We start from the raw sequence: 13,935 nt of genomic DNA, 5'->3' as shown, positions 1-13,935 counted from the left end.
TCAGAGTTTTCAAATGTCTTGCTATAAAGTTGCTTTAAATATCCTCTATTATCTTTCTAATCCATGTTGTATCTGTATTTATGGTTTTTTAATTCTTAATATTTATTTGGCCCTTCTCTATTTTATTCTTGATCAGTCTTGTCAGAGGTTGTATATTTCATTAGTCTTTTCAAAAAATTAATTTTGAATTCATTGATCCTTTAATATAATTTATCTTCTATTATTTATTATTTCCTTCTTGCATTTTCTTTTAATATATTTTCTTAATCTTTTAATAACTCCCTAAGTTAGATGTCTACCACATTAATTTTTAGGCTCCTTTCTTACCTAATACAAGCATTTAATGTATTGCTTATTTAATGTATGTATTTACATTTAATGTATTTAATGTATGTATTGCTTTAGTCACAACCCATTAGTTGCTCTTTAGTGTTTTGTTATTATTCAGTCCTAAATATGTCCTACTTTATCATGTTTTATTCTACGACCCATGAGTTCTTTGTAACTCTATTTTTATCTCCAGGTATAGAGTCATTCTAGTTATTTGTTACTTATTTTTACCATTATTGCACTAGTGCCAAATACTGTAGTCAATGTAAAAAGCAGTACTTCTCAAAGACTCTTTAGGTTATCAAGTTACCCTACCTTAGCTGAATGATTCACATAATTTTCTTTCCTTCTATTTTTCACTAATGAGTTTTTAATCAATTCCAATATGCTAATAGATCAGGTAAAAAATAAAATTAAGTGGCTACAATATGATTAAAAATTAAGAATTAAAAATTAAGATACCACTGGGAAATTGTGTGATCTGGTAAGTTAAAGGCAGGACTAAAAAGAAATAACTCCTACTTTTATCTCCATCATTTTGCTTTCATCCTTTGTCTATTACTCATAAAATAATATTTCAAGACTTCCTGGCAAGTCCTGTGGATTAATAAGTTTACAATAACAGTAGGCTCATGGACAAAACGTCTCTTGTTAATGACTATATTAAATGTGACTACCATTTGTTCCCAAACTCAAAGCACATTTCTCCCAATGGAATGTACTTTAAAAGATTGGAAACAGAATAATTAAATTTATATGTGCACACACACACACACACACACACACACACACACACACCTATTAGCTCAAGGAAAAGAAAACATGAAGTGTGGAAGTAATAGAAAAAGAGGATATACATATGAAGAAGCACATCTCAAAAACATGGAAGGCTTTGATGGACAAAAGGCAGAAAAATGGCTGGTTTTTTTTGTTTTGTTCTGTTTTCCTTGAAAGTTTATTTCTTTTTTCTTTTTTTAATTTAAATTTTAGTGAGTTAACATACAGTGAAATATTGGTTTCAGGAGTAGAATTCAGTGATTCATCACTTATATACAATACCCAGTGCTCATCACAAGTGCCCTTCTTAGTACCCATCACCTGTCTAGCTCACCTCCCACCCACCTCCCTCTGTCGACACATAGTTTGTTCTCTATCATTAAGAGCCTCTTGTGGTTTATTCCCCTCCTTTCTCTCCCCCCCTTCCCATATGTTCATCTGTTTTGTTTCTTAAATTCTACATATGAGTGAAATCGTATGGCATTTGGCTTTCTCTGATTGACTTATTTCACTTAGCATAATGCATTCTAGCTTCATCCACCTCAATGACTGTTTTAATCAATGCCACTCCCAGCTCTGCCATATGAGATAACAGTTTTTGTGTTCCTGGAACAGAAATATATAGCAACTCTGCTCATTTCAGCTCACCTGACCCTCAGCCATCCACTGCCCCATAGGTTCATCCCCGAAAGGATGTAACAGAAGACTCTTTTCCTTGAAGTCTGGAAATGAGAGCTCTTAGTGTCTCAAAAGTTTGAAGTCTTTCTGGAAGTAATACTAAATTTGTTGGTGGTAGAGTCCAATGGACACTGACAGAAAAAGGAAGACAGGAGCCTGCTGTAGCCATGTTTCCCTAATTTAGTTGGTTTCCATTGGTCATTTAGCTTCCTAATGCTGGCTACCTCACAATCTAAGCATATCGTAGCCATATCTAGCCCACATAAAAGGAATATATTTTGTGACCCTAATAAATCCAAGAGACTGAGCCTACAAAGATGAATGTGGTCTGGCTCTCACTGTTAAGCAGCTCAGTATTCATTAGACCAGAAAGACATAAACATAAATATTCAGTATGTTAAGTATTATGTATGAGTTTCTTAAGTATCCCCCCCAAGTAATTTCAGATATACATAATTGTTTACTTTTATTCATATCTTTCCCACACCCTCCAGGCCCCCTCACCTTTCACACATTCCGTACCCTTTGCAGATCTGTCTTCTTGCCCTCTCTGTTCCATCCAGCACCCTCACTGTCTTTTGTTTCTCTGATGAGAAAATCTCATTAAAATCCATGGTGTTACTTGTTCTGGAAACCAATGATGCTCAGATCTAAATTTTCATCTCCTCTGCCACTGCTTTTTTTTTTTTTTTCCAGTTCCTCTTTACCTAACCCCTGAAACATTGGGAGAGTTCCAGAATCAGCCTCCACCTCCAGACTTAAACTTTTCTAAATAATCAACCACACTAACTTGAGTGATCTTCCTAAAGTACAAATGAGATTATATCATTTCATTCTTTAAATTCTTTTAATGGTTCTTCTGACTTAAGAAAACACACAAGATCCTTTGCCTACAGCCCCTGCCTACCTAACCAGCTTGCTGCCTGCAATCCCCCACCCACCAGATCCTAGAATCCAACTATTCTCAGCTACTCCTATTCTGTCACATTCTGCTAGATACTCTTCTCTTTCTAAATTGTTTGCTCATCAGAGACTCAGTTCAGTCTGCTATAGGACCCTTAACCATAGCCAATGAAATCAAGTTATGGCCTTCAACTGGCACACTTCTACACCACCTTCCTGCTTATAAATAATAGCCCCAGTATCATTTATCTACCGTCAATCTGCTGAATGCCCAGCTCAAGCAATACCCAACACAGTGATAGCCAATTTGCCTGAAACCATTACTCACCACCCCCCCAAAAAAAATTTGCCAATCATTTTGATGAGTTTCTCAAATTTAGCTACGTACCAAAAACTTAGTATGCTCAATGTAATCCTACATAGTTCTACAGGTTAGCAGACTGCCAATCTGTGCCATATGCTGATTTCTCCTCTTCAATTTTCCCCCAGCAGAGGGTCCACCATTTTTACCCAGATGCCTCCCGTTGCAATAACAGGACCAGAGCAGAGACAAATTAAACATTTTGGAAGATGATGTCATAAGGACAAAATAAAAACTTTTCAAATGAAACTTCAAAAAATCTTCAAAAAGCTGTTAAAATTCCTGTCCAAAATTAACTACCATAACCTTATAAATAGTTAAAAGAAATTTGGTTAATTGATAAAGTTAACAAATCAAAGTAGTCAATATGAAATTTGTCATAAGAATACCAATGATGCTAAAATGTTAGCAAAATGGCAATGACTCTAAAAAGGTTTTGAAAAAATTAATATAAACTGAGATTCTTCCAAATCAAATGCCAATTTTTGTTATATCTATTAGAAGAATATATTCACACACGTAGTCAAGAAAGATATATCTATGAATATATTCATAAGAATATATTTATAAAAAGACTCAGTCTCCCTAGGAAGCTTAGCTTTAAAAAAAATCAAAGAGATCTTACAAAGCTGCTAAAAAGAATATATTCACAAGAAGAATTTACTTTTTGATTGAATGTGTTCTTAAAATATCCATAACAAAAAGGTATCCGTATTCATTTACCATACTTAAGATAATACTCCTTTAAAAAGTCTTTGTTAAGTGTGTAAATGTGATAAAGTAGGCAAACTATCCATTTAGCAAACTGATCCTTCAGTAGATTGGCTCTTGGTGAATGAGCTGTTCACTAACTGATCCTTTGGCAAATGGCTGCACCACACTGACTTGCTTCTCTTCTGTATTCTTCTCAAATCAATTTCAGTGGTCTCTTACCCAGCCCCACAGGACATGCCTTACTCACTTTGTATCCCCAGAACTCGGCACCATATATTTCATCCGATGAGGACTTAAAAATATTGACAAACAAATGAATTAATAAATAATCTTTACCCTGCCTTAACCTGAATATTTTCTCCTGGCAAGCTAACTATCAGGAGAATCTGAATTTAAATAGGGAAGGCTAGGGAGAAAAATCTTACACATTTTACTCTTTATATCCATGTTTGCATATAGATAGTCTTGTAAATAATTTGCTTATGAACTATAGCCTCAGTCCTAATATCAAACTTTAAGAAACTATCCAAATATGGAGTTTGAAATAAAATTATATTGTGCTGACTACTGTTTGGGGGGGGGGGGGTGAAGGAAGCTTTATTAGATAATTGAAAATCCTTTTTTACGCAAGATATTTTATCATACTTGGATTTGCCTTGTAGATTTATTGTGAGACTTTTATTGTACTTGGATTTGCCTTGTACCTTTATTAATAATGCCCATTCACCAAAAAGATTTGGACAGAATGCCCCCTGCACACGTAGTAAAGACTATACATTATCTACTACTTATTCTGTCAACATCTATAAATGTTGACTTATATCCACTATATTGATTCATAGTTCATCCTGAAGCCACGACTGCCTCAACAGAGCTCAAATGTACTGCTTTTCCAGAACACACCAAGGCTAGATCTGCACCAAGCTTAGAAATCCAAATTCCTGGAGCACCTGGATGGCTCAGTTGGTTAAGTATCCAACTCTTCATTTTGGCTTAGGTCATGATCTCATGGTTTGTAGTTTCAAGCCCCACATCAGGCTCTGCACTGACAGTGTGGGGCCTGCTTGGGCTTCTCTCTCTCTCCCTCTCTCTCTGCCCCACCTCCACTAATGCACTTGCTCCCTCACTCTCTCTCTCAAAATTAAACATTAAAAAAAAAATTTTTTTTAAGAAATCCAAGTTCCTGCTCTATACCTACTGTTGTTGGACATCGCACATGTTCAAAACTGAATTTGTAGTCCTGCTCCATACTGATTCTTCCTCCCAAGACTGTACTTCATTGAACTGTACTGGCCTTCATTCCCTTATTTCTCCTCTGCCCCCTTTCAGGTAGATTCATAGAGAATAAATGCAAAGAACCAAAGGGAGATGAAATACCAGCTCTGTTAGTGCTGGCACAGTAACTTCCAAAGTACAAGCTTTCCTGGTATGAAGCCAGAAACATAGCACTGAAGACAGCTTGGCATGAAAGAGCCCACCTAACTGACCACTTGGTTTTGGCTATGGATACTGCCCTCCCCCACTGGGGCTTACTACCTAGAGATAGGAAAGTCAAGGCACCCCAGGCCTGAACACAGACAAGTCCAAAAGGATTTTTAAAAAATTGTGCCATACATGAACAATGACATTCAAAGTCACCCAAAAGATAGACCTGGCCCATGACTGTCATGCTCTGGTCCATCTCATCAGTCAGATTAGTCACTCCTCACCTGAGCTCAGGACACTATGCTTGTGGGAGAATCTGTGATGCACCCTCAGCCTCTCCCTTCTTAGCCAAGGCAGCAAAAGTCCCTTTTTTGGGACCCTGAAGAGTAAGAACAGAAGAATCCCAGTTTTAACACGTTGTACCAATCCCCAGTGATCCAAGCCAAGTACTTGGGCCTAAATCTAATCTACATCCTTCCTCTGACTTCCTCATCATCCTCTACATTCTATCAATCATCAAACCCTAAAGTTTTACCTCTACATATTTCTCCATACATCGTTTTCTCTCCATCTATCCTACTTCAATCCTATATCCAGGCCTTATCACCCTTTGCCAACACTACAGTAACAATTTCCTAATTCTTTCTGATTTGTTTTGTTCTATTTCTAATCTAATCTCCACACTGTAGCCAAAGTGATCATTCTGAAACTCAATTTTGATTATGTCACTCTTTGACTGCTTCCCGTTAACTACAGGACAAAGGCCAAGATCTTTAGAAGGATTTACAAAACACTTCATGACCTAGTGCCTTTCCAAACTCACCTGCCCCATATCCCCTGTCCCACATTCATGTAATAGTAAAATGCTTGTAGTTTTTGACAGTCGCCTTGCAGTTCCAAATCTTCATCCCTTCCTTCATGTGATTCCTTCTGTTTGAAATACCCTAGAGTCCCTGTCTTATTTGGTTAACTCTGATTCAATCTTGAAGATTCTGCTTAAGACATTACCTCCAGGAAGCCTTCCCTAACCTTAACGCCTATTGCTTCCTGTCCTGCTCCCTCCAGGCTAGAGAACTTACTTCCCTTCTGTACTCACTCTGTGAATCGCTCCATCATTGAATTCACTATTTGTTGATATTTATTTTCATGCCTTTCTTGGGCAGGGGCCATATCCCCAGGAAATAGAGACTTCCAGCACTTGAGATAAATTTGTGGACTTAAACTGAATTCCTTGTTTTTCCAAATTGTTCATTCCTTAATTTATCCATGAATTCAATAATAATTTACTGATAAATTTCATGAGTATGTCCCACTCGACTCATCCACTTTCTTTTGACTGAGTAATATCCTAATTTCCCAAATACCTTTGGCCTGTGTGGAAACCAACCATTTTCCATCTTTAGAAATTCCAAAGCATATGAAGATCATTTGTCACCCATTTCCAAACTGTGATTTGTTTTTAAATTACTCATTTGAATCACTTTTATATGCTTCTTGTTCTGGTGACATAACTGACTGATTACACTGCATCTTTCACAGATATGGGCTGACATAAGTGATGTGGAGTAACAGCCTAATCCTCTGGAACCGTCAGACTACTGCTTTCTCTTTGCTGGCTTCCCTCTGCAGGAAATGCAAATTGTAAAGGCAGCCATCAGAATTAAATACATTTTGATAAATAATAGCCTAGTAACATCACATTACTTTTACAACAGGTCTATTTTTTAAGTTTATTTATTTATTTTGAGAGAGAGAGAGAGAGAGAGAGCACAAGCAGGGGAGGGGCAGAGAGAGAATCCCAAGCAGTTTTGGTGCCAGCACCACAGAGCCTGATGCGGGGCTCGAACTCACAAACTGTGAGATCATGACCTGAGCCAAAATCAAGAGTCAGATGCTTAACCAACTGAGCCACCCACGTGCTTCTACAACAGGTCTTTGAAGCCACTCAGTTTCTTCCTGCTTACTATTGGCTTTAGCTGCTAATGGGAAAAGATTTTTTTTTTAATCAAGTTAATAAAGAGTCAAGTTTAAAGAGCTTTTATATAAATCTTATATTTTCCAAAGGAAATCTCAGGAAACAAATGGAGAAACTTTTGGAGAAACAGCAAATGGAGAAAAAGGAAACAAATGGAGAAACAGGAAAAAACAGGAAACAAATGGAGAAACAAATGGAGAAACAGCAGCTAGTCTGGGGGCACTAGACTTGGGAACTGGAGAATAATGAAAGATATGAACTCTCAGGGCTTCTGGCAATGATGATAATGAGCAGCCCAGAGTGAGGGAGGGTGGAGGGGAGCCAAGAAGGACAAGACCACAGAAATATGGCTTCTATTTAGCTATGATTCTCCTACTACAATGGGCCCACTCTTTAAGGAAAGATTAAGATTTGTATAAACTACTTCATGAAAAGAACTTTAAATAATAATAAGCTAATTGGTTAATTTCATACTCCAATAACTAAATTAATAAATACTCTACCCTAAAACCTTCTGGAAATATATTAAACTAATACACGTTTTCACACTTCCACAGAGAATCAAAATATCTAACAACCAGTCCAGAATGAACTAGCCAACCAAAAAGGATGCCAGCCATCAATATCAGTAAGGCCATCCTGGAGCACAAACCTAAATAGAAGCCCTGAATATATACACAATTGTACAAGTAACAGGCATCTCTTCCTTGCCCTGCAAAGTTCCATTCTGGATTTCACTCTGGTTTCTTTTCCAAGCAACAAGAATAACTAGTGATAAAAATTTTTAAGGAAAATCTGAAGTTATTCTTGTGTATATTGGCTTTTTTGCCTGAAGCTAAAAAAAAAAAAAAAAAAAAAAAAAAAAAAAGCTCTAAGAGTTTCCTTCTCCATTTTCAGCTTTCTATTTGAAAGACCCTAAAGGCCAACAACAATACCCCTACTCCTGGACCCCTGCAATCCAAAACTTGCTTCTCAGAATAGAAACTAAAGGAAGTCCTGAGCTGCTCCTTCCCCAGTCACCTGCTTTACCAAATCCTACACTTCTCACATATCTCTCCAAGCATCCAGCAGCCCAGCAATTTCTTGTTTTTTGTCTTCTCTTCCAGATCTTCTTTCAAATCCAGTCTTCTGCTCATAAGCTTTCTACATTATTCATTTCCCTGCCATTCTGTCCTTTAGAAATTCCTTGGAAGATTGTAGCAATTTTAGGATACTTCGATGCACCTGTCACGGAACTATAGCTCCCTACCCCATTTTCCAGTGGGAGCACTTGTTAAATGCTTCACGTCAGTCATTCTCTTGGATGATTTACTTATGTCATCTCATTTAAACATTACAATGCAGTTAAACATTATTCCCACTATGCAGGAAACTGGGAATCAGAAAGGATGAGGAACTTGCATTGATCACACAGGTAGTCAGCAGGGAAATCAGATTTTGAACACAGGAGCCAGTTTGGTCCAGTCTCATGTCCCTTCTTACTCTATGTTTCTGCTGTAAAAATTTTTTAAAAATACTAATAAAAGTAGTCAAAGTTATGCAGTCTGGCCCTTGACTGACATTTTTCAAAACTCACTCAAGTGTTTACATCTATGAGAAAAAAGACTGGGTCACGACTCCACATTTTCATACTGCTTATAAATCTCAAGCCAACAGCGCCCTAAGCTACCCTAAACTTGAGAAAAATGTTAACCAAAATAATTTTTGTCTATTACTACTGAAGGGAAATAAGGTATTAAGTTGATAGATTTCTGAGGTATACTGCCATTTATTTGAATTAATGCTCCATTAGGTATTCAGAGAGTTTAAAACGATCAATAATGATCAGCTGGAGGTTAAATGGCAAATCCAAAAGCATTCTTTTAAGAGTTGAAGGAAGTGCTTTCTTTCTTCAGATTTAAGAGGAGGAAAAAGGTGCTTACAACCAGACATGGGCCCCAAGGAAAGAAGGGGGACTTGTTTCGGCTCAAGGTTGGTGCATGTGTGTGTTGGGAGATAGTTGTCACATGGTGGGATCCAATTGCATTCAGGTAGGTTTAGAGGGCTCCTCTGAAAAGTAAGGAAAGCATGGGCAGAAACTTACCCACTCTCTAGGAGTGTGCTGATTAACTGTGAACTTCATGTAAGACTGTATTATTTTCAACCTCAGAAATATTTACCAAAAAATCAGGGACCACGACCTCCTGGACAAAAGGAAAACTGTCACAGCACTGAAAGCAGGAGAGGACCGGGCCATTCTCCTGGGACTGGCCATGATGGTCTGCTCCATCATGATGTACTTTCTGCTGGGAATCACACTCCTGCGCTCATACATGCAGAGGTAATGCCATTGGGTGGTTGGGACACGGTCGTTCGTCTTCTCCTCCTTCCTCTCCCATAGCTTATCAACCCTAAAGTCCTCTTCCTCACCTCCTTTCCCAATAATAACTATTAGCAGTGACTGGCATGTAATATTTTTAATAATGCTACCGGATAATAATGATAAAAATAGTACTACCTACTATGTGCAGGAACTTCCCTTCCCATACTTGACTTGCTTAACGCTCACACGTATGTTATAAAGGCAGTATGATACAAATATGCTCCTTATAAGAATGGCAAAACTGAGGCTCAAGATAAATCTAATTTTCCTGATATCACACAACTCTAGCATATGGCAGAGGTAAGATTCAAACCCCCATCCCACTAATCCCAGAGTCCCTATTCTTGCCTCTTCACACCTCTGTTCTCCACCATCATTCTTTTCCAGCCCACACCCCTCTTCATCACCCCACATGTCAGTGGTTCTCAACTGCACATTTAAACCTCCTGAGAAACTTTAAAAAATACTGATGCTCAGTCACCCCTCCCCCATCCTCCCAGAAGGTCAGATTTAATGGCATATAGTAGGACCCAGTCACCAACAACTTTCAAAGTTCCCCCAGGCAATCCTAACGTGCTGTCAAGGCTGAGAAATACTGCTATGCATCAACTTTTAACAGTAGCAGATTTTGAACTCCTTTCATTTTAATATTTGCCCTAGGTTTACTGAATAGATAGGGAGGCAATTAAATACTGAGACAGCAAGTGTATTCCCCCTGAGTAAGCCACATGATAAATCCCCACAGCCTCTCTAGCTAACTGTTGTCCATACATTGGACACTTTGAGCACAGGGGAGACCAGCATTGCCGTAACTAATGGGGAAAGTCTCACTGTGGTTTGGCTCAAAGGAATGAGGCCCTTTCAAATGAAAAATTGAGATTTCGATCTGAAAGAGAATCAAACCATTTTGTGGCATTCATTTATCCACCTAAATTAATACTTTCATTTTAGAAGCAAAATCTAGCTGAAAGACAGTAATTTGCTAAAATTAAGGCATCATCTTTCCCATTTGTGGCTGCTCTGCTCTGTGTCTCTGATGCCTTCAGCTGTGCTCCTTCTCAATGAAAGCGCTGATGCCTCAGGCCTGAGTGTTCACTGTTTCCAAAACCGCTTTCAGATCTTCACATCTGTGCTTAGAACCATCTAAGACTTTTTTTTCCCCTTTGTATAAGCAAAATCTGACCATCCATATCCTAGGAAAATACAATTTGCCACGCCAGAGGGGGTCAGGGCCAGTAACCTGCCTCCAGCATAAAGCTGGACATGAAAAGGGAAGTCAACACATGTCCAGCAAAAAGAAAGAGTATTCATCTGTGAAGAAAATGTGCTGTTTTCCAATCACAATGGTAATCAGCTTATACCCAGAGGCAAAACTTTGATTGCTTGTGTGTCTCTTCTTAATCACAAATGTTACCCTTGATCATAAAATTACATGTATTTTAGAAGGAAAACTGGCCAATGGGCAGCTGGAGGTTTGTTTACTTTTTCTTTTTTGATCTTTCTAATAGAGGTTCCCAGGGCACTGACATGAACCCATTATCTCCATGGAAGGGCCTCTCTTCCACTGTGTTCAAAGGGTGTCAGCGCAGTACCACGGAATAAGCCTGGGCCTTAGAGAAATGCCGGACTGGGTAGAATCGCCATTTCCATCACTTTACTAGCTGTGTGCCCTTGAATGTTTCCTGATTTCTCTGACTCTCAGTAAACTCACCTTAAAAAAATTCAATACCCAACCTATAAAGTTTTGGAAATGTATACAAAACACCAGTTAGGGTGAAGACAGATGCTACAAGTGATCGGTTTTGGTACAATGAAAGGGTGGAGTTATCTTTTCTCCCTTATTAGAAAGACCATACAAAGAAATGTATCACTGACCTCGTATCTATCAAGTTAGATGTCAAGTCCGCCCACCCTCTGCCATCTTCCCTCCGCTTCTCTCTTACACCTCTGCTACCTACAAACTAGGCAGACACTGCAGAGGTGAGGACTGGGGTGTGACGGCTGACAAGATAGGAATGCAGGGTGACTACAAGTGTGATATAAAAGATGCCTTATGCTTACCAGCGAATTTGATAAAAAAGTAAAAATCTAACTTAAATCAAGCATTGGATATTATAGTACATCTGATAGAAGTCACTGGAAGTTTTCAGGTGCCAGGCAGTTTATCCATCTTTATATTGTACCTTGCCTAAAGCTGCTCAATTCAAAGGCATAAACTATAACAAATAGATTGTACGATAGATTTGGATTCTTCAGGTTAAGGAGCTAACAGATGATCCCCTCTGATTATGCCTTCCTCGCCCTTAGTGTCTGGGCCTGTGTTTATTCTCCCCTCTCTCTGTAGCGTGTGGACTGAGGAGTCTCAATGCACCTTGGTGAATGCGTCCATCACAGAAACATTTAACTGCTCCTTCAGCTGTGGTCCAGACTGCTGGAAACTCTCTCAGTACCCCTGCCTCCAGGTGTACGTTAACCTGACTTCTTCTGGTGAAAAGCTCCTTCTCTACCACACCGAAGAGACCATGAAAATCAATCAGAAGGTAGGAGCTTGGCACACACACACACACACTGCATTTCGGTCACCCTCACAGAGCTCCTGCACTCAGCCCTCTGAAGTCCTCCCATGCAGGCATTTCAAAGGAAAATACCACTGGAAAGCGGGCCCTGCCTCATCCATTCACAGAACTATTTGACTCTTGCCTGGGAGACATTTATTTTCTGTGCATGTTGTGGACAGATCATTCCCCCATTTTGTGGTAGTGTGGATTTACCCTTTACTTTCATCTAGGAGAGTAAACATCCTATCATTTCTACACAAATAGACTAGGTCGTTCAAAGCAAACATGCAGCTTAGTCCAAGTGGTACAAGCCAAAACAAAAACAAAAAAACAAAAAAGAGGTATTCGTCATATACCTGAGAGCACTAGGGTAAAACTGCCTTTTGATTGCCACAGGGACATAACTTAATCCCTCGGAGCTTCAGCTTCCTTTTCTCTAAAAGGAGAAACAACAATGGCCATCTTGCAAAGTCATTTGGAGAATCAGAGCTGTGTATGTAAAGTGTGCAGCAGACCATGGTCCTTGGCACAGGGGAGACCTTCAATCCATGGTCACGGTGTGTGTGTCTGTGTTTCTCTTCTCATATGCACTAAGTTCAGAGAGGCTGAATTTTCTAGAGCCGATATATTCAACTCCACAAGGTAGATGGACAACAAAAGTGTATTGTGTGAAAGCTGTACAGAACACTTGCATTTCTAAGGTCTGAGATGATGAGTAACGTGTCAGCAGGACCAACCTGCTATTATCAATGTTAAGTTAAATATATTGAGTATAGGATTTATGGTAGCAATTTAGATATGCCAAGACCACCTGATGTCACTCTCCAGTAGGATAACTGGCTCTCATTACTAGGATACAAGCCTCATGAACCGTACTGTTTCTGTAAAAACTTTTATTTCCATCACAATTATCAGCACCTAAATGATACAGGTTATATGTATTGAAAAAAATGCAGTAGTTTGGAAATTAGACACTAGAACATCGGACCTGTTTTGTGTTATATGGACACAAAGGAAGAAAATCCACCTTGCATTTTGGCCACAATAACTTGAAAGAATCCTTGCAGATATCTCTGAGGACTGAACATAATGAATATTTCAGAGACCATCGTTTGAAAATGTCTGCTCTGATTTCCTTTCGTTTGTGGCAGCTACAAGTAATACCAATCCTAACCCTGTTCTGCAAATACATAAAGCTTGGCTCTTGCACAAGTGTTTGTTTTTCAAGATCTTCCCTCAAGTCAGATCTTTAAATCAAAACTGACCTGTAATGGCAAATGCCTATAAAACTCTCAGATCTCTGTGGAACTGGAAATTGGCCAAAGTTGAAGAGGCATCAAAAAGTAGGACAAATTTCCCTTTCCTCATTTTGACATTTTATCACTACAGCCCTGTGAATTCATTATTTAGGCTATAAACAGGGAGTGAACCTACCATAGAAAGTCTCAGTTAAAAATTTAGGACCAGTATCTGTCTGTTGTCAGCATGATACTAGGTCATTGTTTGGTTTATTTGCCCCATTACCTTGTTTTTAACCGTGGATTATAACATACAGAAACACGCAAGAAATCAAAGAGTGCAGCTCAAGTATTCATCACAGAGACCACCACGAGGGTAAAGAAATAAAACATTTCCTGCACCGCAAAAATACCCCTCACGTACCCTCTCAATAATAGGCTGTCTCTTGCCAAAGATAACAACCATCCTGACAATATGGTAATTACTTTTTTAAATTTTTCTTTGTAGTGTTATCACCTAAGCCTATATCCTTAAACATTATCTTTTAGTTTTGCCTGGTTTTTAAACCTGATATAAATGGAATTATACAGAATATTTCCCTTTGTGTCTGACT

At 38.6% G+C, this 13,935-nt stretch overlaps 1 protein-coding gene across 3 annotated transcripts in view; it reads left to right on the top strand.

The window, feature by feature from the left end:
- KCNMB2 (potassium calcium-activated channel subfamily M regulatory beta subunit 2) overlaps window positions 1–13,935 on the top strand; it is a 240,228-nt gene that overhangs the window by 212,074 nt on the left and 14,219 nt on the right. For all 3 annotated transcript variants that reach the window (XM_019463217.2, XM_053903620.1, XM_053903619.1), the window contains exons 3-4: window positions 9,313–9,483; window positions 11,870–12,065. In XM_019463217.2, coding sequence (XP_019318762.1) covers window positions 9,313–9,483; window positions 11,870–12,065 — 367 coding nt within the window. The remainder of the gene's footprint in view (window positions 1–9,312; window positions 9,484–11,869; window positions 12,066–13,935) is intronic.

The sequence above is a fragment of the Panthera pardus genome, unplaced genomic scaffold (genome assembly GCF_024362965.1).
Source record: "Panthera pardus isolate Hobbes unplaced genomic scaffold, ASM2436296v1 HiC_scaffold_16, whole genome shotgun sequence".
NCBI classification, from domain to species: domain Eukaryota; kingdom Metazoa; phylum Chordata; class Mammalia; order Carnivora; family Felidae; genus Panthera; species Panthera pardus.
Note: the sequence above shows the minus strand (reverse complement) of the source record. Positions and strands in the feature narration are given on the sequence as shown.